Raw genomic sequence first — 26,263 nt, 5'->3', positions numbered from 1 at the left:
TACACAGTAAACGCAAGCCAATAGCATGTATCACATTGAATTTATTGTCCATTCCTCACGTCAAGAACCTTAATCTATGGCTCATTAACCTCTTACACATCAACTTCGTCAACATCAATCTTCATCTCCTATGCAATAGGAGCACTTTTGTTGTGAAATGTTAACTAAAAGAAACAAACCCACACACAAATATGGCTCATAACAACACTGAGTTGAAACAAAGTTGAGATCGTTTGTATTCATGGCGTCGCTATAATTTCCCTCCACTCTAAGACTCACTTTTTTTTTAAGACCTTTTTCTCTCAGATTATTAGGGGGGGGGGGGGGGGTGGTGGTGGTGGTGGTGGTCTGAAAAGTGTAGGGTATAACTGTATTCTGGGTAACTGTAAGCTGGCCTTGGTTATTTTCTAGTAAACATTTCCCTGTCCATGTCCGTCCTAAATTTTAGAATGAAAATGAAATAATTATTTGTGACGAGCAAACAGTTTTCAAATAAAACAAAAACACTGCAACTGCTATGAAATTTGCTCCTGGAGCTATATGCCTCGACTATATTTTATTTAATGACCGAAGTATATTTATTGATTTATGGAACAGATGTTCAACCGATGATGACAGAAAACAACAGTTTTGAATTGATCCCTGCGACATTGTACAACCGTCAGTGGACCAACAACAAAATGACTACATCTTCAAACTCTGGACTAATATGTACAGTGAAACCTGTACTTTAGGAACTTGTTTCCCATGACTTTCACTTCATAAGTTCTGTACAAATACCTCACCTATAAAACTCCTTCCCTGCATAATAAGTGATCCCGAAGTTGACTTGACAAAATCTTTTTACCAAAACTTCAAGGGCAAATTTTTGTGCAGCGAGCTTCGTGAAGTAGACTGCACAAAGTCTGCTTCGTCCAACTAATATCCGGCTTTAGGCCTTATTTTCTCACATTATTGTAAGTCTTACAACAGATGTTTCCCTTTGTTTTAATGTTGATTCCATATCTTACTGATTTGTAAATCTGCAAAGCCCAGACAGTAACAGTCTCATGTACAACTTTAGCATCAGATTGGTCTTGAGATAACAACCTTAAAACTGAGAAAAAAAAAATCACTATTCAAAACACCTTCACAATGAACAAAATGATGAACCCAAGGACTACTAGTCATTGAACAACACATTCAGCCATGAACACGTACACCAATAATTTCAGTAATTTCAATCAATTCCAACGAAAAATGCAATCAATTCTTTTTCGCCGCTAGTTTCTGGAACGGCTCAGAATGAGACAAACCTCACGTCATTTTTTGTACACACACACATCAACAGGGAAGCAACAAAAAAAAAAAAAAAAAAAAAAAGACAGTACTTACTCGACATGCCTGCTCATTAAGAGAACAGTGATATTGGGTTGATCTCTAACATTCGTTGCAAACACATGATATATGTAGCTCATGGTGTTTATTTTTCTTTATTTGTTGTAAGTCTTGGAGTTTTTAGGAACACATAGTGGAGAAGATTTTCAAACAAGAAAGTATACCTTTATAAACAGGGAGAAGTCTAAAATCAAAGGGTCTACGTCTAAATAGAAGGTTCCAGTCCGGGAACAGACTACTTCCAATTCAGTAGGGGGGCGACTATCCTCAACCCGGCGGGTCCCCAGGTGGCGGATAGGGGAACGGCCCCCAGATATGGGGGCCAGCTGCGAACATAGAATAAGCAGTCCCGGACCAACTAGCGGTGTCTCTACCAGGACGGGGTGGGTTGGTAGGTGGCACTGACTACCCTATAAATGCCCTACGTGTCCGATGATGGTTACACCATGCGAGTAAGAGCCGCATTAAAAGCTCTAGCCCCGGGGTGAGACATTCGGTAAGAAATCCCCCATGTGTTCCCAGGGTTAGGTTTTTGAGCCAGGAACTAAGGGCGGGGTAACCCTGAAAGAAACCGAAGGGCTGAAGTCGGAGGATCTGGGCCAACAAGCGCACCTTAACAACCACAGATCCACGCAAATCGCAAAAGCGAACGACAAGAAGAAGAAGAAGGTTCCAGTGGGCAGCTACAAACCGTTCTCAGCGACAATACAATTCCAAAGGACCAAGCAATTTGCACACAAGACTTTCACACTGATGCACAATTAGAGCCAAGAATTATCATCAAGATAAATTATCATCAAGATAGATTATCAACAAGATAAATTATCATCAAGATAAATTATCATCAAGATAAATTCAGTACGAAACAGACAAGAGGCAGATTAAGACAATCACTTAAGGGGAGAAAAAGCACCAGTTCAAGTTCGGTCGAGTGGTTTTAAACAATTATTTTGACAAAAGGGAGAGGCATTGGTGAGAAATTAGTGTAAATTCAAAAATGAGTCTGTGCCAGAACAATTTAAAATCTGTCATGTATGTTCCAACACCACACTGACAACTCTTACTAATGTTACAATGACGTCTCTATTTTAAGACTTTTCATCTGACTTTTCATCTGAAGACCCTCTATATTTTAAGACCTAGCTGTTTTCTACAAATTTCTCTTTCTTCATCGGTAGTCTCTGAATTCACATCCATAATTATGACCAATTTTCTGAAATGAACACACGGAATGAACACTCCTACGACAACAAAACTCAATAACGAAATCAGGTCAGGAATGACACCCGTAAATCTGGAAAACTATAGGGTCTTAGTTAAAAGAGAGTAGGTCTTAAACCTTGGGTCTTAAAAGAGAGTAGGTCTTAAACCTTGGGTCTTAGTTAAAGAGAGTAGGTCTTAAACCTTGGATCTTAGTTAAAGAGAGTAGGTCTTAAACCTTGGGTCTTAGTTAAAGAGAGTAAGTCTTAAACCTTGGATCTTAGTTAAATAGAGTAGGTCTTAAACCTTGGATCTTAGTTAAATAGAGTAGGTCTTAAACCTTGGATCTTAGTTAAAGAGAGTAGGTCTTAAACCTTGGGTCTTAGTTAAAAGAGAGTAGGTCTTAAACCTTGGATCTTAGTTAAAGAGAGTAGGTCTTAAACCTTGGATCTTAGTTAAAGAGAGTAGGTCTTAAACCTTGGGTCTTAAAAGAGAGGTTCCACTGTCACAGAATTCAAGTCTTGTCATTCTTTTTTTTCTTTATTTGGTGTTTAACGTCGTTTTCAACCGTTCAAGGTTATATCGCGACGGGGAAAGGGGGGGGGGGGCGGAATGGGATAGAGCCACTTGTTAATTGTTTCTTGTTCACAAAAGCACTAATCAAAAAATTGCTCCCGGGGCTTGCAACGTAGTACAATATATTACCTTACTGGGAGAATGCAAGTTTCCAGTACAAAGGACTTAACATTTCTTACATAGTGCTTGACTAAAATCTGTACAAACATTGACTATATTCTATACAAGAAACACTTAACAAGGGTAAAAGGAGAAACAGAATCCGTTAGTCGCCTCTTAGGACATGCTGGGGAGCATCGGGTAAATTCTTCCCCCTAACCCGCAGGGGGTAAGTCTTGTCATGTAATCATCCCCCCAAAAAATATCACTGGCATCTCCAAATCCCGAAGAAATACAGAACTATAAAAGTCATAAAGCCAACCATGATGTAAAACCTAGAAGCGCATGTAGCAATCACCGGAGAATATGCAATAAGAAACAGCAGTCAGAGAATGTGCCAACAAACCAAGAATGTGTTAAACAAATTAGAATATATGTTAAAGACATTAAAAGCAGGCCGTGAGAAGTAACTTAGTAAGATACAGCAAAAACTAAGCAACATTTATGTTCATGATGGAGAGTAAGGTTAAACAAAAAAAAGTCAAACAATACAAAAATTAGCAGTATGAGTAAAAGTTTTCAGAGATTCATAGAGAAGAAAAAAAATCACAGCAAAAGTGTACAAGGGTGTATCATTTGTCAGGATGAGTATTACTACTTCAAGGTGTAATATCTGTTCTTTTAAAAAAAATGAACAAAAATACAAACAAAAATAAACAAGAAAAATGGTGTAACCTTCGTCAGAATGAGTATCCATTTATTGGTGCAAGTCCTTTGCTGGTTTGAAGTCAGCAAGTCTTTCTGTTATACTGTACTAATAACCAATTTCTCAGAAACAAATAAACAAAGCGTGTCACTTTTATCAATATCAGTATGTACATACATTTACTTTGTGGTGGAAAGTCATTTGTTGGTGTGAGTATGTTCCGAAGTCAATAAGTTTTCTTAATGAACTATTTTTCACAAACAAAAAAAATGGTGTAACTTTTATCAGTATGATATATGTACATATTTGTTGGTGTAACAATGTTGGTGTAACATTTCATGATGTAACAATGTAAGATTAGCTGGTGTAACATTTGTCCCTATGAGTACGTACGTACATATTTGTTGGTGGAACATTTTTTGGGTTATCATTTATTGGTGCAACAATATAAGATTAGTTGGTGTAACATTTGTGACCCTCCAACATGAAATGAGTCGCATGTCACCTCGCGCGGTTCTGCGCTAGGCTTAAAATAAGTCCGGGGAGTGTCTGGTAACAGTGTGAGGGTCACCTTAGTCACTGACTTAAAACTCAAACAGTTTTCGCTCTTTTCTAAAACGGGTTTCACCACTGGATAGAGCATAAAAAAAAACCTTTAGGAAAATGTAAAAATATGAAAATCATGCAAAGGTGACATGCAACACATTTCGTGGTGGAGGGTCACATTTGTCCATATGAGTACGAGTACGTACTTATTTGTTGGTGTAACTTCTTCTGCGTTCCCGTCAAGTTAGTGTAACAATTGTTGGTGTAAGTCATTTATTGGTGTAACAATGTAACATTTGTTGGTGTAACAATTTTGTCTGTATAAGAGTACATACATATTTGTTGGTGTAACATTTGTTGGTGTATCATTTATTGGTGCAACAATATAACATTAGTTGTGTAATATTTGTCAGTATGAGTATATGTACATATGTTGGTGTAACATTTGTTGGTGTGAGTATGTACCAAACTCAGCAAGGTTTTCATGAGTAATGTTACAAAACAAACAAAACAAAAAGACCTGTGCACTGCTCAAAAAAAGGGGTTCTTATGCCTCAATCGTGTCTCTCAGTCTAAACACTGATATAAAATTGACATACAGGTAAGCACTCACAGTTAACTCCAGCAGTCATTTTTTTCCTTTGCAGCTGAGTAGTTTTCAACAGAGCTAGCCCACACAATAGCCATATCATTCTTGATTTAAAGATAGAAACAGGACTTGCATGTAAGGTATACATGTATGTACTTCAAAACCTATACTAACAAAATGTCGCAGAGTTCACAAAATTTCATTTGTTGGGCATAAAATACCTAATGTATACTTGAGACTGTTTGTAGGTAGATAATACCTGCAACGATCATTTCTCAATACTAGTGTATTTCTTTCTTTCTTTATTTGGTGTTTAACGTCGTTTTCAACCACGAAGGTTATATCGCGACGGGGAAAGGGGGGAGATGGGATAGAGCCACTTGTCAATTGTTTCTTGTTCACAAAAGCACTAATCAAAAATTTGCTCCAGGGGCTTGCAACGTAGTACAATATATTACCTTACGAATACGAATACTTTATTATCTCATACAGAGAAATTTCAGTGTGGTGCACATTAAAAGACAAAACAAATAATAAGACAACAGATAAAAATACCATACGAAGCATACTACACTCGCGCACGCATATGTAGTATGCTTCGTATGGTATTTTTATCTGTTGTCTTACTGGGAGAATGCAAGTTTCCAGTACAAAGGACTTAACATTTCTTACATGTACTGCTTGACTAAAATCTTTACAAAAAACTAGTGTATTTACAGAGACAGAAGCAGCAAAAAGTTGTATTAATCAAAACAAGACAGATTATATTCAATCTCCAGAAAGCAAGAACAAATTAAACTCAAACCATGACCATCGTTTCAAAATTCAAATAGAAAACAAGTACGAGCTAGAGAATAGAAAGAACGAACAAGATCATGTAATGCTACAAAATAATACAGAATGAATAGTATAATAATCTGTCAAAAACAAGCAAACAATTTAACGGAAAGTCAACAAGTAACAGACATGAGGGGACTATATAACAAAAAAATACGACAGAATTAAACAACATAAGCAACCAAAACACAACCTCTAGCACAGTCACATGTGTCTCAATGCTTGCGACTTGTGGTACACAGCAAACTTATTGCACTTCAGATGTCCAAGGTAAAGTCACTCTGGCTGACATTTGAGTCCTGCAATTCAACTTTTTCCTTGCAACAAAAGTAGTATTCACACGGGTGACCTTCCACAGGTTTTGGGCAGGCTTCTGAATGATTTTGGCGACCAGTACAAAAATGCCAGAACGTTTTGGCCGTGTCTAAATCAACCCCGCCCCTCTCGCTTGCAAAATTTGGTGGAAAATCATTGTCATGGTGAACAGCACTTAACAACAGAAAAGAGAAAACAGAACTTGGCGAATTTGTCAGAGCTGTGTCATTATCGACGACTTTAACAATTACACAATGTATTTCGTTAGTCCAGTTCATTGCCTCCCCCCCCCCCCCCTCCCCCAATCCCTTTTTAAGAGCCTCCTGATTAAGACTCAACAGATTCTTAGTGGTCTGCATGCAAAGCTGCTGTCGCGTCAGCTTTCTTTCTTTCTTTCTTTCTTTATTTATTTGGTGTTTAACGTCGTTTTCAACCACGAAGGTTATATCGCGACGGGGAAAGGGGGGAAGATGGGATAGAGCCACTTGTTAATTGTTTCTTGTTCACAAAAGCACTAATCAAAAAATTGCTCCAGGGGCTTGCAACGTAGTACAATATATGACCTTACTGGGAGAATGCAAGTTTCCAGTACAAAGGACTTAACATTTCTTACATACTGCTTGACTAAAATCTTTACAAAAATTGACTATATTCTATACAAGAAACACTTAACAAAGGTAAAAGGAGAAACAGAATCCGTTAGTCGCCTCTTACGACATGCTGGGGAGCATCGGGTAAATTCTTCCCCCTAACCCGCGGGGGGTTGCTGTCCCGTCAGCCCCTTTCTCAGTCCAAAGTATTGTTCAAATAATGTGAGTCAACCCAGACAGAAAAAGAACATTGCAGTCGACCGTCACTCTCGCTCACAATATCATTATAATATGTTGAGAGTTGCCTCACCTGATATAGCATTGCTAAATTGCTAATACTGACTTCACATACATGTAAATGCATAAAAAAAAAAATATGACAAATAAATACACAAAAAACAAGTAGTAAACGATTAAATAAATAAACAAACAAAGAGTAAACAAGTCCATGAATAATAAATCAATCAATACATAAATAACTCAATATAATGACCATATTTCCTTTTAGGTAACTGCTTGAGCCACAAGAAATGTATGATTATTCTCTTTCAGACAAATCAAAAACCTGCATACATTAAGATCCTGTACTTTGAAGGGGAGTGATCAGTTATAGACTTACATTTCTATACTAATCACGACACCAACCAGTCACACCCTTATCAATCTCTCTGCCCTCTCTGGCATTTTTTATAAAACCTAAATATTTTGATTATTTCAGAGTATGGAAGTACATTATTCCTTGTGTGTCAGTAGAAACAGCAATACTGAGAACGTACTAGCTACTGTTAGGATGATAACAGGCTGTGACTCCAAGCTGATAATTACTTGAGTGAAGAATTCATTGTCGAGAATAGATGACAAAAAAAATGAACAATAATATTCTTGATTTAATGCCGCAAAATGAAATTGTCACTACGTGAAAAGTACGCAGTACTCAACTTGGACTCTATAGTTTAATGACTAGGATGAAATGACATGGGTACTAAATATATAACCAGTACACTCGACAGACCTGTCCAGGTGGCATTTATATAAACTCTCAATAATGATCCGTTCACAACCACCACCCCAAAGAATCTCCAATGAGTTTTTTTTTCTTTCTCTTAATATAATTCACTTTCCATAGGGAGCAGTACCATAGCTTTCTATAACGACCACTTTTGGTTGGTCTGACACTGGTTCGACTGTAATATATCCTAGCTGTCGTAATAGCACACAAGAGGTGGAAGACACAATGACGTTTTTAATCAGAAAACACAACAAACCTGATGACATTTCTTGATAAGCCATTTGTACTCTGATTTTATCCATTCTTGCTCCCCGTTGGTCCCTTTCAAAACAAGTGAATACATTTATTTCACCACAATAGAGTCTGGAATAAGTCATGTTACCATACAAATGCTAGTGTCATCGAACAGTTGTTTAGCTCAGTTAATTAGTCCTTTGTCATCTAGCGCGATCCCCATAGTTCTTCTGCTTAGCTCAGTTAGTTTTCTGGCTTTGCCCATGACTACAATGTGTATTATAAATCAAGCTAAAAGCACAAAAGCCGAATCTAATAATCTAAAACCAAAGCTCCACAAGTTACATAAAACAACAATAAACAAATCTTTTGTTCTCAAAAAGCTGATGTTAACGTTTGTTAGTCGATCTCCACTTTGAGAGAATAGAGAAATATATATATATCTGCCTCATTAAATATGAAATGGTTGTTGCTCACTCAATTGCACTGAAACTAAACTATAGTGTACCCATAACAATTGAGATAACGATTAGTCTTTTGAAACGCTGAACACATATATATCTATTCTATTGCTTTAAAAAAAATCATTCAAAAAAAGCAAAAACAAGAAGGGCAAAGCCCATAGGACTCACATGCTTTACACATTTTTCCTACCAAAATACATGTGACCTTGACCCAAGGTCAAGGTCATCCAAGGTCATGCAACACAAAGCTGTTAATTCAAGACATAGGAAGTACAATGGTGCTTATTGGCTCTTTCTACCATGAGATATGGTCACTTTTAGTGGTTCACTACCTTATTTTGGTCACATTTCATAAGGGTCAAAGTGACCTTGACCTTGATCATATGTGACCGAATGTGTCTCATGATGAAAGCATAACATGTGCCCCACATAATTTTTAAGTTTGAAACAGTTATCTTCCATAGTTCAGGGTCAAGGTCACTTCAAAATATGTATACAATCCAACTTTGAAGAGCTCCTGTGACCTTGACCTTGAAGCAAGGTAAACCAAACTGGTATCAAAAGATGGGTCTTACTTTGCCCTATATATCATATATAGGTGAGGTATTGAATCTCAAAAACTTCAGAGAAAATGGGAAAAATATGAAAAATAGCTGTTTTTTAGGCAACATTTATGGCCCCTGCGACCTTGACCTTGAAGCAAGGTCAAGATGCTATGTATGTTTTTTGGGGCCTTGTCATCATACACCATCTTGCCAAATTTGGTACTGATAGACTGAATAGTGTCCAAGAAATATCCAACGTTAAAGTTTTCCGGACGGACGGACGGACGGACGGACGGACGACTCGGGTGAGTACATAGACTCACTTTTGCTTCGCATGTGAGTCAAAAAGCAGAAGATTCAAACAAGTGCTACTATGAATAATGAAGTCTTCAGCACTCAATTAGAAGACTTTACACGCTACACATTACATGTACCACAATGTGTGTTTGTTTTCGCCTAAATCCACTCGAAAAGATCTCAACAACATTTTCTTTGTTTTAATCACTATAGCTGAAAGTACTTATCGCCAGCACTAGAAAGGAAGCATAACAAAGTAACATCAAAGCTCATGTAACTGACATAGTAGTAAACTTGGACTACCACCGGTTTTGTGACAAAGCTCATTTTTCATTGTAGCCTCTTCTTGTTTATTGGGATGAACACCTCAAGGTTTCAATCCATAAAACACTATCATTTACCTTCATTGCCATGTCTTGACATCATATTGTACAGACTGTTATTATCAGGCCTAGGTCTTCGGTCAAGAACACATACTACAGTGGAACCCCCTTTTAAGACTCTTCCTTTTTGGCTCACGTAAGTGTAGCCTATGCGATCGTAACTTTGTCTGTCTGTGCGTTTGTGCGTGTGTGTGTGTGTGTGTGTGTTTGTGCGTGTGTATGTCTGTGGTAGAAACTTTAACATTTCGTCATTTGAAGACGTCATATTATGACGTAAGAGGGTTAGACGTCACGCGAAGGAATTACTGAAAGTCTCGGTCATTGTTATTTTGAGCGGGCCGAGACTAGTTGGCAGTCGTGTCCCTGTAAGTAGGCTACATGCAGACAGACAGATCTAGATCTAGTGTCTCGCTTTCTTGCACAGTGTCACCTATGCTTACTGTGTGTGTGGGTGTGTATGTGTGTGTATGTGACGGAGTGATTGAGTTTGTGTTACTGTTTGTCGATTTGTTACGTGAGCCTTGAAGGCTTCGCCTCTTGTTAAGACCTTGTTTTCTCAGACTTTGTGTTCTGAACCTCTGTAAATTTACCCACCAATTTTAAGACCCCCTCCTTTTTAAGACCTGACTTTCTCAGATTTTTAGGTCTCAAAAGGGGGGTTCCACTGTAGCTTTTTTCATCTGACGCATTGGTCTGACCCCTGACTGGTCGATTGTGTTGACATGTAGGTCTGAATTCTGTTCATCAATTTTCGGACTAAGCCGACAATTAACATGGACCTTAACATGTTTCCAATGCAGGTCCAGCTGACCTGCTATTGTTCTCCGAGTCTGGGAACAACCCTGCATGCAGCTTCCTTGTGTATAGTTATCCGAATCATTTATCCTGTACGTCTTCAGTTTAAAATTGTGACAAAATGCTTAAGTCCCATTTTCACTTTGTTTCTTCAATTATGCCATACCCCTACCATTTTGTTTCTAGAAAAGCTTCATTAACTTCCCACTTCATCTTTGTCAACACACCCTTTTATTTTCAGTGCTTTACATATTATTTTCATCTGTTCAATTCTCACTCTGATTTCTGCTTTCACCACCAAGAGGAAACTGTCTGTATTGGAATTTTTGAGAAACTCTTTTGACCTCCATTGTCCCAAGTTCAGCTTCTGCATTGTCAACATTCACACAAAAACAGCCATATACCACTTAACATGAGGTCCTCTTGGGGAAAAAACACAACATCTCACCCTCAGTAAAATCATTACACAAACACAGCTGAAAATCACACAGTCTTGGGCCCTTTCCTGATAACTGACAACTAAAATCAATACACAGACACAGCGGAAAATCATTCAGTCTTCTGCCGTTCTTGATAACTCAGCTGAATCATTTTTTCCCAATGGTACCTTGCAAGTGCAGGCAGCTTCTCTGCTCAAGACGGATGTATCTCTTCTCTTGTTGATGGCACACAGAGCAAACAATGACCGTACTTGTTGGAATCAGCATTCTCGCCCACGCCAGCAGCTTAGATTCAAACTCCACAAAAAGCTCTTTGCTGAAGAACTACTGGTACTACACAATGTCTGCTGTGTCAATGATGGCATGTCCTTCTCTGCAAGAAGCTAGCTTCAAAATCGACACTCAGTCTTTTGGTTCAGAATTGCAGCCATGCAGATCGATCTCAGCTGGTTTCACAGTCCAAGGTCACTGTTCATCCCACAAACTGTTAGCAGACAGAGTTGAACTTTAAGCTGAGTTCAGGACCCTCACATAATCTTGTTGTTAAGAACTGTGCCCTAGAACACATGCAGGTCTGTCTTAGGTAGGTGTTGGGGCCCACAAGCAGTCTTAATTCTTCTTCAGGAGTTCTATTACACTGATCCATTTCAGCGTCAGGACTGACAGTCACCAGGATGAATTATCATCACCAAGACTCTTCTCAGCTAGCTCAGAATCTATGACCAGTACGTCTCTTTGCAAACAACGGCTACAATGCAGATCTTTCTCAGCTACTTTAAGAAAGATCCATGCATGGTCTTTTGTGAAGACCTCAAAGTATATTAGAGATCCATTATTTGCGCATAATCATTCATTTTGTGAAGAACGGCTACTGTACTGATACATTCGAGCTTAGGCTGATTTTGTGCAGAACTTCAATCCTACAGATCCATCCAAAGTAACTCTCTTCAGTCTTTTTAGTCTGGTCCTGCTCGCTCAGAGGAATCAGCTGCCACAATGCAGATATATATATTCAAGCTTACCTCAGAATCCACTTTCACTTTCTTTCCGAAGAACTGCAAGAAAACATATTTATCCAAGCTTACTTCAGAATCCACTCTCTGTCTCTTTCCAAAGAACAGCCACATCCAAGCTTACCTCAGAACCCAAGCTCAGTCTTTCTCCGAAGAGCTGCTACCACAAAGCGTGTCGGTGGTGTCACTGTAAAGAGCATTGGCGTCTCTGCCAGCGTCACCGGCACTGTGCACAGAGGGCGCCCCCTGGTGGCTTGACAGCCTCAAGTCACTCACACTGTTATTCTCACTCTTAGACCACTCCCTCACAGGACCTCCGGGCATTCGGCGATGTGTCGCGGGGGACGTAGACGCCGAGAGGCTCTGCATCTGAAGCATCCGCGGAATCTGGTCCTGCTCGCTCAGCGGAATCAGCGTCTTCAGGCTGGCGACTGTCGTGAGCAGGGCTGAGCGTTCGAGCTCCAGCGCCTGGATGCGAGCCTTCTGCTTGTCCTCGTTAACGCGGTGTTCGTGGGTGCCCATCTGCAGGCCTTGAAGTTGACTGTTGGTGCGTTGGAGTTTCTCCACCAGCTCCAGGTTCTGTTGGCGTAGTCGTCTCACCGTCTGCTGCAAGGCCAGCACGGCTGGGTGGTTGGCGCTGGATCCGGATCCGGGCGCGTTGGGGTGGTGGTTGCGCCTGGGGGAGTAGATCATCTCCTCGCTGAAGACGTGGTACTCCACCTCGTAGGCCTGCAGCTGCTTGCTGATGTCCAGTTCAAACGCCTGCAGACACACACAGAAAACATTCTTGACTTCACTGCTAGGAGCATAATCCCCACTTGTGGAAGTGCCAGTTGCGTCAGGTCTTGTCATGAAAATTTTATGTAGTGAGCGACTGATGCGGTGAATCAAATCAACTTTATTTTAATGACGTTGATGCTTGTTATTGGTGTTACACAGTTACACTTATAATACAGAAAATAAAAAATAATCGATTCTGAATTTTGGAACGTTGGCAGTCTATTTGTTTTTGGATTTCTTTCAAGCCTGACATTCATGTCCAATAGAGCGCTGGTGACAGTCTGACCTGGTTGATGATCCTCTCCATCTGGACGTGGGCCATCTCGGGCAGGGTGGTCTTGAGGAAGTCCACCACGCTCTCGAAGGAGTCGCACTGCAGGATCAGCTCCTTGTGGCTGCCCAGCAGCATCAGGCCGACCTTGAAGATCACGTCTGGGCCCTGGATGAAGATCATGTCTGAAACACAATTAAGTTTCATTGATAAGAGGGAAATTTAGTGACAAATTCCTAACATGAAAGGTAACAAAATCTCTGAGAGCTCTGAGGGAACTGGGGAAAAGTGTAAGGAACACACACACACAAACATGCATGCATGCACGTACACACACACACACACACACAAACAAATACACACACACACACACACACACAAACACACACACACACACAAACACACACACACACACACACACAAACACACACACACACACACACAAACACACACAAACACACACACACACACACAAACACACACACACACACACAAACACACACACACACACACAAACACACACACAAACACACACAAACACACACACCAAACACACAAACACACACAAACACACACACACACACACACACACACACACACACACACACACACACACACACACACACACACACACATGCATTGACACAGGTACAGACACACTTAGACGGACACCCACAATACGCGTGTACAAACGCAATGTGCGCGCACAAACACACACACACAAAACCCTGGCCACTGGCCAAAGCTGAGGGGGAACTGTGAAGCAAAGGGCATGAGGAACACACACACACACACACACAGAGACTACAAAAAGAAACAAAAATCTCACCAAAGACCCTGGCGACAAAGCCGAGGGGGAACTGGGAAGCAAAGAGCGTCAGGAACCACGGGGTGGCGTACAGGGCTGGGGCGATCTCGTGCGCCTCGAAGTGGTTGTAAAGGTCACGGTACTGGTCATGGATGAGCCGCATCAGCTGGTACAGCTTCACCTGTACAAGGGCAATAACTCATTGAAAATTGCACATTTATTGCATCGCCAGTTCATGTACTAGGTTTAAAGGCCTGCAAGAATGTAAAGAATCAATCCTGGTAAAGCTTTACCTTTAATGGGCAATAACGCATGTGTAAATTGCACATTAACTGCATCGCCAGTTCAAGTACCTAAAAGGTTTTAGAGGCCTGCAAGAACATAAAGAATCAATCCCAGGCAGTTTCGTTTTGTTTTCAAAGCTCTAGCTTGATCAAGCACATTGAAGCAGTGTTTTTGTTTGTAGGCTAGGGCGTGTGTGTGTGTGTGTGCATGCGTGTGTGTGTGTGTGTGTGTGTGTGTGTGTGTGTGTGTGTGTGCATGCATGTGTGTGTGTGTGTGTGTGTGTGTATGCGCGCATGTCTCGAAGAGCCAGACTCTGTGTGTATGCCTTGTGGTTTGCTTGGTTGTTTTCATAGCTCTTAGTTTTTTCGAACATTATTAACTATTACGTGCACTTATGATGAAACAATAAATATCCTACCTGCAAAGCCATCATGTTGGGACAGTACTGTTTCCTCAACCCCAAACCGATCATCAAATGCCGAGTCAGCTCGAAGGCTGCTGTCTCCTCCATCTGTCAAGTCACAAAATTCTCAGTAACAAAGCAATACAAAGCATTAAACTTCAAGTACATCAATATGTTTTGTGTATTACATGTTCCACAAATAGCCTTTACTTTTTTAAACCATCAATCATTCAATCAATCAGTTAAAAAGATTTGCTTACATCAGTTTTTGCTTTAACCTGAAAGCAATCAGTATTTTACCTGAGTTATTATCTTAAAATATGGGAATGTGAAAGAGTGAATGCTCTTGCAATTATTGAGGCAAACTTTCCCACGTGACATTATAGGCCAGTCACTAACAAGGGGTCTGTCTCCCAACGTGCTCCTTGTCCACAAGTGAAAAGTTTGCCTCAATAAAAGATGGGTATTCACTCTTTCACAGTCCATACAAACCCAATAGAGTTTTTTTAATATCATCTACAGTCAAACCTGCCCTAGTGACCACCTCTTGAGAACGACCACCTGTCAAAAACGACCACCCCAAAGGGTCCCTGACGTGATTTTTCTCTCTATAATTCACCTTTCCATAACCACCATCTGTCAAAAACGACCACCCCAAAGGGTCCCTGACGTGATTTTTCTCTCTATAATTCACCTGTCTATAACCACCACCTGTCTATAGACTACTTTTGGTCGGTCCCTTGGATGGGAGCTCGAGCATGACAGCCAAACCTCCTTCGCGGCGACCCCTTTCATTTCTTTTTCTTTGTTTCTTCTCTAAAGGACTGGGTGGCCGAGTGGTAACGCACTTGCGCTCGGAAGCGAGAAGTTGCGAGTTCGACCCTGGGTCAGGGCGTTAGCAATTTTCTCCCCCCTTTCCTAACCTAGGTGGTGGGTTCAAGTGCAGCTAGTCTTTCGGATGAGACGAAAAATCGAGGTCCCTTCGTGTACACTACATTGGGGTGTGCACGTTAAAGATCCCATGATTGACAAAAGGGTCTTTCCTGGCAAAATTGTATAGGCATAGATAAAAATGTCCACCAAAATACCCGTGTGACTTGGAATAATAGGCCGTGAAAAGTAGGATATGCGCCAAAATGGCTGCGATCTGCTGGCATATGTGAATACATCACGTATTGTGTAAAACAAATTCCATCTCACACGGCATTGAATATGTGCGCGATATAAATTGCATAAAAATAAATTTAAAAAAATACATCCCTGCGCTTAGAACTGTACCCACGGAATACGCGCGATATAAGCCTCATATTGATTGATTGATTGAAATCATTTAAAGAAAAGTATGGGTAACACCCGGGAACATGCCCCTAACGGTTTAACCGTGAGGGCATTAAACAACATTTATCATTGTCCTTTGGGTGCAGTCTTTTGTTTGTTTGCTTAACGCCCAGCCGACCACGAAGGGCCATATCAGGGCGGTGCTGCTTTGGCATATAACGTGCGCCACACACTAGACAGAAGTCGCAGCACAGGCTTCATGTCTCACCCAGTCACATTATTTTGACACCGCACTAACCCCATAATGCCAGACGCCAGGCGGAGCAGCCACTAGATTGCCAATTTTAAAGTCTTAGGTATGACCCGGCCGGGGTTCGAACCCACGACCTCCCGATCACGGGGCGGACGCCTTACCACTAGGCCAACCGTGCCGTTTGGGTGCAGTCGTTACAGACAGGTTCCACTGTATTTACAAAACAGCGAGTGTGATCACAGCTTACATGCATGAGCAGAACGCCGGCGATGAAGCTGATTCCCTGACAGTAGCCGACCTCCTTGTCCAGCAAGCTGTACGCCTTTAGCAAGTTGAACAACTCCAGCTGCCCCGGTCCCAGCGCCTTGGCAAAGTACGGGTGTCCTGGGAACGTGCGACCTGAACACACAAAGAATTATATAGTCAGTATTATCTGCCGCCTTGGCAAAGTATGGGTGGCCTGGGAACGTGTGACCTAAACACACAAAGAATTATATAGTCAGTATTATCGGCTGCCTTGGCAAAGTACGGGTGGCCTGAGAACGTGTGACCTGAACACACAGTCAGTATTATCGCTTAGCAGCTCGCCCGGCTGGCCAGTGAAAATTCTGGTCAAATGCAAAACTTTTGGTTGTACTATCAATAAACACTGCAGAAGCAGGAACTTCTGTCGTCTGCAAAACCACCGCCTTGTTCTGGTGAAACAAAAACGAGGCTCCCGTGCATGTCACCGCTGTCTTAATTGTGTAAAGAAATCTAACGCTTATAATTTGTTGTGTGATATGTACCGGGCCAGTGAAATTTCTGGCGGGCTGGTGATTTTCTTGAAGTTACTCGCCCGGCTGGCGAGTGAACAAAATATTTTAAGATTTGGCCATTCCTGACGTATATGCACACCAAATGATATTGTCAGGCAACTCACCCAGGTCAATGAGGATGGCGTGCTGATGAGTGGTGAGCTGTTTCAGCAGATCATCGTAGGGCAGCTCTGAGAAGCCGGGCATTGTGATATCTATGTTGCTATGGCGACACTGTTTCACCGCCAAAAAGTTCCAGATGGGTCCTCGCATATTTCTTGGCACACCTGAGGGAAAAAATCCACCATGAAATAATACTTTTACAGATCTACACATGCAGAGAGAGATAATTCAGATGAGATTGTACATAATACAAAATGTTTTCTTGCCCACTGTACTCCAGGAATGTGCCATGTAACAATTGTAAAATCAAAAGCTATACTTTTACCACAGAAAAATAATTACAACTTCAGCATATTGGTTTTAATCTGCTTAAAGTTAATGTGTTCTTAATGTTACCTTGTTCATATTTAGTTCTTAAGAGCATGCCTGTAATCTAATAGCTTGCTTGCTATTACATGTCTGTGGCACTGCTTTTTGTAAAATACTTTATTAAATGGTCTCCAGCTTCTTCTTGTACGTTCATGGGGTGAATGTCCCACGTACATTCCTGTTTTTTTTGCATGAATTTTGTTTTACATGTATCACCGTTTTTACCCCGCCATTTAGGCAGCCATATGGTGAATTCTGGGGATGCCTGCTTGGTATTTTCGTGTTTGTATAACTCACTAAACTCTGACATGGACTACAGAATCTTTTCTGTGCGCAATTGTGCTTGCACGTACATGTAAGGGGATAAGGCACTTATATAGCAGGTCTGCACATAACTTGACCTGGGAGATCGGACAAATCTCCATCTTTAACCCATCAGGCTCAAGCGGGATTCGAACTCTCAACCTTCCACATGGGAGGCTGGCGTACGTCTTATCCACTAGGCCATTGCATCCGTCTGTGCACTTAGTCATTCTTGTGCTTGTGTGTACACACAAAAGGAGAGTCCATTAAGACACTAGCAGGTCTGCACATAAGTAATGACCTGGGAGATCGGGAAAAAAATCTCCATCCTTAACCCATCAGGCACAAGCGGGATTCGAACTCTCAACCTTCTGGCGTACGTCTTATCCACTAGGCCATTGCATCCGTCTGTGCACTTAATCATTCTTGTGCTTGTGTGTACACACAAAAGGAGAGTCCATTAAGACACTAGCAGGTCTGCACATAAGTAATGACCTGGGAGATCGGAAAAAAATCTCCATCCTTAACCCATCAGGCACAAGCAGACTTCGAAATGCTCAACCTTCCACATGGGAGGCTGGCGTCTTATCCACTATAGACCATTGCGCTCGTCGGGTCTCAAGCAAATGAGTGACATATGATTAGTTACCCTGCTTGACGCACTCCAGCAGAGTGCTGTAGGAGACGTTGGTGCCGGAGCCAGTGGTTGTGTTGAGGAGGTCGTCCCACACCCTGGTCACATCACGCAGACATGGCGTCAGCTCCTCGTAGTCCAGCTTACGCTCCGAGCTATACTCCTCCTCCTGTCGCGCTGCAGTACGGAAAAAAATTCAAATATATCTCAAGGTCAGGTACACGTTGTGTTACTCTGGTAATCCTTACCCAAACAGAGTATGTTAAGTTTGTTACACAAGACAAAAAACCATTGTTTCAAGAGATTAGATTCAGATTGAATGTTTTCTATAGCGGTCAAGCTGAATTATGCAGCACGGGACAAATGTGAAATATTTTAGCGGATAACAAACACAGATACATGTCAGAAATGATTAATTTTGGCATTAATCAGCCTCGCTTGTGTCTTTTGAGCGAGTTTCTGTACATTTGTCAGGTTTATTTTCTGTATTATATGTGAAATTTCCTGTCCACTTCAAAGACCGCTGGGTAACATTTTGTTTTGTCATAAATTATATGTTCCAATAACATATCTTTCTTTTTTTCTTCTGAATTTTGGAAGGTGGGCAGTCAAGAGTAAATTAACTTGTTTGTTTTTGGATTTAATATTTGGAAATCAGGTATTGCCTGTGATACCAATGACACAAATTATATGAGCTACATGCAACATGAACTCCAGTATTTAAAGATCTCATCTGGTGCATGCTCCAGTTTTGCATGAATAGTGAAGAAAAGACAGTTGCAAACTCTGTTGTGTTTCAAGCTCATGTGTGATTCACACCAGAAATCTGTGACAGTGAGAAAGAAGACACACATTTTTTTGATATAAGATGTGAGAGATGACTGTCACACCAAGAACACACCTGGGCTGAGATGCACAAAGTAAAACTGGGTGCCACCCAACTAGGTGGGAACAAACCGCGCGGTCTCGAAATCACAGCAAATCTCAATTTCAACCAATCCGAACACGCGGCTGCGTACAACCCATTTTTACTTCGTGACTTTAAGCCCTGGGCTGCACACAAAACTTCTACAGCAACCTTTAATGTGTTTGATTGAAATGATAATGTAAATTAAGACAGTGGGTACAAGAACTACTGAATGCTATGAATGAGATATGCAGGACACATTTGACATAAATCTAACATATATTTTAAAACACATGCATATGTTCACTTTCTCTTGTGTTCAAATGAACCAAATCCCTGTTTTAATGTTATGGTCAGCTGCACTAACTAAATAAAACTCCTTTTGCAGTGGTCACTCGGGCTAAGCAAAGAGTATTCATTCCTCTGCTCTAAAACCAAGAGACTGAAAGCACAACCAGCAATAACGGCAACACACTGAAGTGTCAGAAACATACCAATGACAATTAGAAATGATATGAATTATGACAGTGGATAGAGTATAACAATGTTTCTTTTCTGAGACTACACACAAATAAAGAAAGCTAAATTATGCAAAGCCATCAAGATAAAATCTAAGTACAGTGAAACCTGTGATTAAAGTCCTCCAAAAACCTGAAGAAGTTAAAGGACAAGTCCAAGGTTTTGAAATATCTCCAAAAGCTTGAATATCGAATGCCAAATGTTATAAACATCTCAGGAAAAATATTTTAAAAATTATTAAAAATTTTGTTGTTGTTGTAATTGAACATTTATTATTGGTGGGCTAACCAAGACAAGCCGCCTGGGGTCATGTTGTGGTCACGTGATTTTTGGTTCACTGTGACGTCGGTTCACTGTGACGTCACAGTGTTTGTTTTGGTTCAACCAGCGTGGTGTTCATGCATGTGTAAAAGTGATAACTGGGTCCGGAAGAATGCCTCGTAGGTGTGCAGCCGCAAACTGCAAAAACACGCAAACAACAAGCGGCATTTCCTTCCACAGATTTCCTACCAAAAACCTAAGTTTGTTATCGAAATGGGAGATGTTTCCACAGCTAAAGCGTGCGCATTTAAAAGTGTCTGGCAAAAGCAGGTTCATTTGCAGTGAACATTTCGTGCAAACCGACTTCATCAACTTTGAGCAAAACAGGTTGGGGTTTCAACCGAAAAGAGTATTGTCGCGATTGGCAGTACCCTCCGTTCAAAGCTGCTTGAAGGTCAGTGTACTTTGATTGTAGATGTAGTAGATGTTTTTTGTTTTGACCATGCACCCACATATTGGTGCGCAGCAAATGTGAATTGGTGCAGATTAGTGTGTCTTGGTATTACTGCTGGATTACAAAGATGATGTATTGACGTCGAAGCGCCACAGGCAACACTGTTGCATAACGGTCTGAGCTGAGCTGTGGAAAATGGGGGCTGGGCAGGAACAAGAGCGGGTGGGGGTGATAGGGGTGGGGGGTGGCGCGGCAGATTAAGAGTAACACGTTGTCAGTTTTTTGTGTGGAGACATTACACAATATGTGCCAAGCGTGGGGTAAATATGATCGCAAACTCCAAATGTAAATCCATGACATTGACAGTGTTTGCTTGAATTATAATTCACTATGTATAAAATATCTATTGTAAGCGTGCAGTTTTTGCTACTGAAAGACGAGAAATGTGAGAATCGTGCATGTGATTTGTCTGCATTGACTGAGACACGTAAAACCAGCTTATGTGTTGAAACTTACGCATGGATACACACATGATAATATCCATACGTCTTTCAGTGGGTATTTCAATTTTCAATGTTCTGAATAGGTCAATAGACAATACCAGACCAAGCATATTTTCAAATCAAATTATCATTAGACTAAGTGTCTTTCTTCGTTTACTTCCAGAGGAAAAGGGAACTGTCACGATTCCCAACGGCAAACGATGAGAACAAAAGGACACTCCATAACAAGCCCTGCTGTACTTGCCGCTGTCACGATAAACCGCCAGTCATCAAAATATTTGCCTGTGCACAGACAGTCAACCCACAGCAATGTGAAAGGTGTACGTACACACACACACACACACACACACACATTGATACACACACACACACACACACACATGTACACACACACACAAACACACACACACACACACACACACACACACACACACACACACACACACACACACACACACACACACGCACATGCGCGCTAAATATAGAATTTCATGTTTTTATTATGAGCATGAAAGTTGCAAAGGATGAAGTGTTCTTTCTGTTTTAAAGGGTCACAAACTGATGATAAGGTAGGCCTACACCCAGCACCTCTTGTTCACACGAAAAAGGTTGACTTCTGCCAGCAGACGGATCCTGAAGAACCCAAAGGAAACCGACAACCGCTAGCAGTGCATGAACATCTTTTCAAAGTTATGGAGGAAGAGCCCGTCAGCGAGTCAGACGAGGAGGAGGGGATGGTGACAGACCGAGAAAACGAGGACTGGGAACTCGGTAACCAATCCGAGGAGAGCTGTGACACAGTTATTACTGGAAGGTACAAGCTTTTGTCATGAATCTTCTGTCGCTGTTTCTTAGTTGAACATGGGGAAATGCCCAATGTCCCGTTTCACGCTTAATCACGAATTTCGCTATATCTCATGTACATTGTTGTAAACATTCCCACCCCCCACGAAAGAAAAAAAAAAAGATAAAAAGAAAGAAAAGGGAATTTATGCAACAGATCATGTCCGTATGTGATTGTGATGTATACTATTTCTATGTCGTCTGCTCCTGAAGCAGACAATGTTGTTTCGGAGCAACCCGGATGACACGGGGTGGGGTAAAACAGAGGATAATGGGTACATTATAAATATAGCCCACAATCATCCTGACTGTAAACAGTGACAGCCGAAATATTAGCTGAGTTTTTGAGGAGTAGAAAAGCAACAATAATCCCGGCGAGTATCATTGTTTTTTAAGCTTTTCTGTTTTGATATCGTACCACTATCATGGGCTTTCAATTGAAGTGAAAAACTTCATGAGAATGGTAGTTATAGTGTGAAAAACCTTCCTGTACTACTCTGCAACAGTTCTAACCTACTTTGGAAGCGTGGGTATTTGTTCCTTCTGTCAAGATGGTTGAACGTGCTACAGTTTTGTTTGTCGGACACTCGCATGCACGAAGACTTGGGGAATTCCACAAATAACCTCTGCTTTCAGTTTCAATGATCTCTCCCTTATGAGTATGTTTCTGAGTCATAAATTCACTATCTGATGCAAAAGTTTTGACAGACCTGAGTTTAGTGGAACTCCCACTCTATGTCCTAAAAAAGATATGTAACAAAATCAAATCTTAGAAATTAGAAAAATATATAATAGTGAGGGTAAATTTCTAAAAGTTTAACTTCAAGCAGTTCATTTAACCAAGAAAGGTAGTGAACGTTGTAACACAAGAGGGGGGGTATATTTAATGTACCCGTTATACATTCATACCGATGCATATCACCACAAACAGTTATTTCTTGAGTCAAATTCATCGATTTAATTTGTATTTCTATTTGTGGGGCACAGGCTATGCTGACCGGCTCACAGAGTATCTGATGCGGGAGTACACCAACAGCCCCAGGAACCTGGAACTAAGTTTGTGGGATCATGTGGACCATGTACCAGACCACCTGGCATCCCAGTACCATCGTCCCACCATGCAGGAAGCTGTTCAACACAGGGTCACACGATTCCCTCCAGCTGGGGGAGTTTGAACCCCACTCTTCCTCCGTCTGGGAAAGTGTCCCTGATCGTTTTCACGGCACAAGCTGGTAGAGGCACCCTGATGCTTTTGCCTAGAAAACCCCAACACCATCGCACCAGCTGCCTGTAGGCGACATATCTGTATTTCCTGCGAAAGCAAGAAAGAAACAAGTGGTGTAAAGCAATCCCAGAATAACATTGAACACACTGCATTTTTGTCACAAATATAATATAGGCAAATATTTAAAATCTATATATCAATAACCCGTAGCAAGAAAATAGATTACAATTTCATACGAAAATCGTATAGAAAGCGTGTGGAGCGATTCCTTGAAAATGATTGCTGAGATCTTCATGAAACTTTGCATCTAAAACCTTCCAGAAGATGTCTTCCTTTTTTTCGATAAATGTCAGGCGGAAACCTCCTTTTCTTCATCCATAAATATAAAGATATGACATGTTCACTTCAGAAATTTGTGTTGGAATCTGTTATGTAGGTATACTGTATGCAGGCAGCTATCGGACTATGACCAATGTCCGCCAAGTTCTATTACTGTATGCTTTCACCAACGATCATCAGCTACACACCCATTCTAAGCAATGAGGTACATTTCCGATGTCAAAACTTAAGAAAAATGAACAAGCTCTAATCATACTGATAATTATGTGGATAGGGTGGATTAATGTATTAGTTAATTATTTGTCAGGGGAGTTACAATTTTGTTTGTCATTTTTTTTAATCGGAGTACACCTGTCGTGGGGAGTAACTTTCTCACGTATGAGTAGAGTAACATATTCGTACGAATTTTTTACTCCGGAGTAAAAATCTCGTAGGATTAATATCGTGCTACACCGGCAAGTAAGAAGTGTACATACTGAAGAATCCCACATCAATTAAATTGTATCTTGAAAAGTTTGTGGGTGGGTGTTCAGTCTTACAATAGGTTTTGTATTTATTTCACACAAATGCTATTGTTTCCCAGTTGCTGTTATTTTCCACTGTTAATGTTTATAATGAAGATTTAATTAGATTCGATGTATTTGTGTCTAGTTTACGTATCCGATCTGTTTATTTGTGTAATACAATGTACTACAGGGTATTTCACTCTCTTGTCAGTGTAAGAATATGCAAATATATCCGAATGATAATCTTCTGATTTGTGTTGTGTTACATACTCATGCAGATCGAAGTTTAGACGCCCGTAGTCCTGCTTGTACGCATAGTATGCGGTCTCCAGGCAGTAGATGTCCAGGCACACGGTACGAAAGCCAGGATGTGCTGTGATGCAGCCTACCTGCTCTTCCAGGCCTTCTACCTTCTGTTTGATTTGTCTGACGTCGTGGCAACACACACACTCAACAGAAGTTGGCATCCGGCAGCAATGTCCGCACTGACACCTGAAACAGTAGATCACTCTGTAATCATAACAGCATGCCCCGTTCACATAGGAGACACACAAAAAACCCGGGTGATTCTTATGTATGCACAAAACTTACCATGCTTTACAGAAACAACACGAACAGTACCATTAGTCGCGGTTTCACAATGCATGCAGTGTTAGTACCCTTCGAGTGAATCTAACAGGGTCGCTTTTTAACACTGATCACACATCGTGACTGACCTGGCCACTGTGAAACAGAAACAATGTCCTGTCTCCTCAAGGTGTTTGAAAATACTCCTGCACTGTCTTTTGAACAGTGTCCCATGTTGCGAAACAAAACAGACCAAACATCAATCAAAAGAAGGGAACTGTTGTGTATGCATTTTTGGATATTTCTGAGAAAGCATCACATTCACAGAATTCGATTTCAGCCTGCTTCTGTTGGAGCCTGGGGAACATAGCCACTACACAATGGTCGCCTCATCACGGGTATCGCGCGTGCGCACACACACATACACACACACACACACACACACACACACACACACACACACCCACACATACACACACACACACACGCACAAACAAATTAATCTTTGTTCATCACTGAATTATTTATTTTCAGATCTACGATAGATCTTCCTAGTTTTTCTGTTGAAATCGGGCACACGCCATTATGCCCCCCCTCCCCCCCCCCCCACACACATCCTCCTATTCAACAGAACGAAGATTGTTTTGAAGAGTTCTTCAAAAACATACCGCTTCACTCAAGATTAAATTCTGCACTGATTTATAAAAAAAAAAACCCACACGCTTTGTCTGCATCATTCACAACAATCCTTGGTATCGTTCCAGAATTGCCTTTCGTTCATTTTCAATGCCTACTCGAAATGTCCTTCTACCTTTGAAAAAACTATTTCCCAACCTCCCTACTGACCAAACAACATCTCTGGCACGATTTCCTTCCTAAAATAAATACCCCAAATCACCACTTTTAGACCATAACTCATGTCCTTCCGTCGTTTTACAAATCGTATCATGGCAGATCTAAAATACATAAAAAGGTTACAGGGGCATAGGCACATGTAAGGCAATATTCCTGAGATAGATCTCTGAATATTGAAATCACCGCCGCCATTTCAGAAAGCTCCCTTTTACTGTTTTGTGGTTCCATGCATTACCTAAAACGAAACACTGTGTCTTACTGTCACGAATCAGTGAAAATATCATCAACATCAATGTCATTCTGTACGAGAAAATGGCATTACGCAATTTGACTTACTATCAACATGTTTTGTTGTGTAAACGGAAAAAAAACCGTGCTTAGAATTCCCAGAGGGGTAAGAGATCGTCAAGTGTAGGCAACACTGCAGATACATTTATTCTGAACTGTACAGTCCCAAGTAAAATATCCAAGTGGTAAGAAAACAAGACGCTTGAAAAGCTCAGCTTAGCATAATCCTGTCATGCTAACATACCAACAGAAGCACAAGAACTGATGAGTGGAAAACGCACATGACTTTTGATCTAGCATGCAGAAGATAGCGACAACAATAGTAATCACATACCAGTCAGTGTTGCCGATTCTGCATGCTGGCTCTGTTACGAGCAGCGTCTTGTGGCCTTCTTTCCTCGTCTTTCTTCCGTGGTTCAAACTGGTAGGAAGAACGATAGCCTGGCTCAAACGTGGTCCGTCGTACTCCTCCTCTTCCTCGCTGCTGTAAATACTGTGAGTGGCCATATTTGTTCGAGCAGTGTGTGACGTAGTAAACACGTGTGCAAAAGGTCATGAGCCAAGACTGCGCGCGCGGTGGAACAATTCGGAACAGCCAAAAAAGGTTTCAAAGTATACTTTTGGGGCTTCTGTGTTCATTTTTACACATACAATTGTGGTTAATGAATTAAAAGTGT

At 41.0% G+C, this 26,263-nt stretch overlaps 2 protein-coding genes and 1 long non-coding RNA gene across 4 annotated transcripts in view; 1 reads left to right on the top strand and 2 right to left on the bottom strand.

Annotated features, from left to right (window-relative positions):
• Positions 1 to 24: 24 nt before the first annotated feature.
• Positions 25 to 26,263, bottom strand: part of LOC138968632 (TBC1 domain family member 1-like) — a 120,750-nt gene continuing 94,511 nt past the window's right edge. Inside the window, exons 15-21 of the mRNA XM_070341230.1 lie at positions 18,335 to 18,496; positions 17,016 to 17,177; positions 16,341 to 16,492; positions 14,578 to 14,670; positions 13,896 to 14,055; positions 13,082 to 13,251; positions 25 to 12,777 (exon numbers count right to left, since the gene is read on the bottom strand). Of these exons, the coding sequence (XP_070197331.1) occupies positions 12,154 to 12,777; positions 13,082 to 13,251; positions 13,896 to 14,055; positions 14,578 to 14,670; positions 16,341 to 16,492; positions 17,016 to 17,177; positions 18,335 to 18,496 (1,523 nt within the window). The 3' untranslated portion in view covers positions 25 to 12,153. The remainder of the gene's footprint in view (positions 12,778 to 13,081; positions 13,252 to 13,895; positions 14,056 to 14,577; positions 14,671 to 16,340; positions 16,493 to 17,015; positions 17,178 to 18,334; positions 18,497 to 26,263) is intronic.
• LOC138968634 (uncharacterized) lies at positions 19,911 to 24,124 on the top strand. Of its 2 annotated transcripts, none has more exons than XR_011456242.1 (4): positions 19,911 to 20,460; positions 21,127 to 21,283; positions 21,590 to 21,777; positions 22,794 to 24,124. It is a non-coding gene; the product is annotated as an uncharacterized lncRNA (long non-coding RNA). The 2 variants fall into 2 exon arrangements; XR_011456243.1 differs by having other exon boundaries at positions 21,587 to 21,777.
• LOC138968633 (uncharacterized) lies at positions 22,791 to 26,183 on the bottom strand. The gene is made up of 3 exons (XM_070341231.1): positions 25,921 to 26,183; positions 24,147 to 24,368; positions 22,791 to 23,118 (listed from the first exon to the last, which is right to left on the bottom strand). The coding sequence occupies exons 1-3, from the start codon at positions 26,091 to 26,093 to the stop codon at positions 22,950 to 22,952; spliced, it is 564 nt and encodes a 187-aa protein (XP_070197332.1). The 5' UTR covers positions 26,094 to 26,183; the 3' UTR covers positions 22,791 to 22,949.

This window comes from Littorina saxatilis, linkage group LG6 (genome assembly GCF_037325665.1).
Source record: "Littorina saxatilis isolate snail1 linkage group LG6, US_GU_Lsax_2.0, whole genome shotgun sequence".
NCBI classification, from domain to species: domain Eukaryota; kingdom Metazoa; phylum Mollusca; class Gastropoda; order Littorinimorpha; family Littorinidae; genus Littorina; species Littorina saxatilis.
This window is presented reverse-complemented; position numbering and strand designations above follow the sequence as displayed.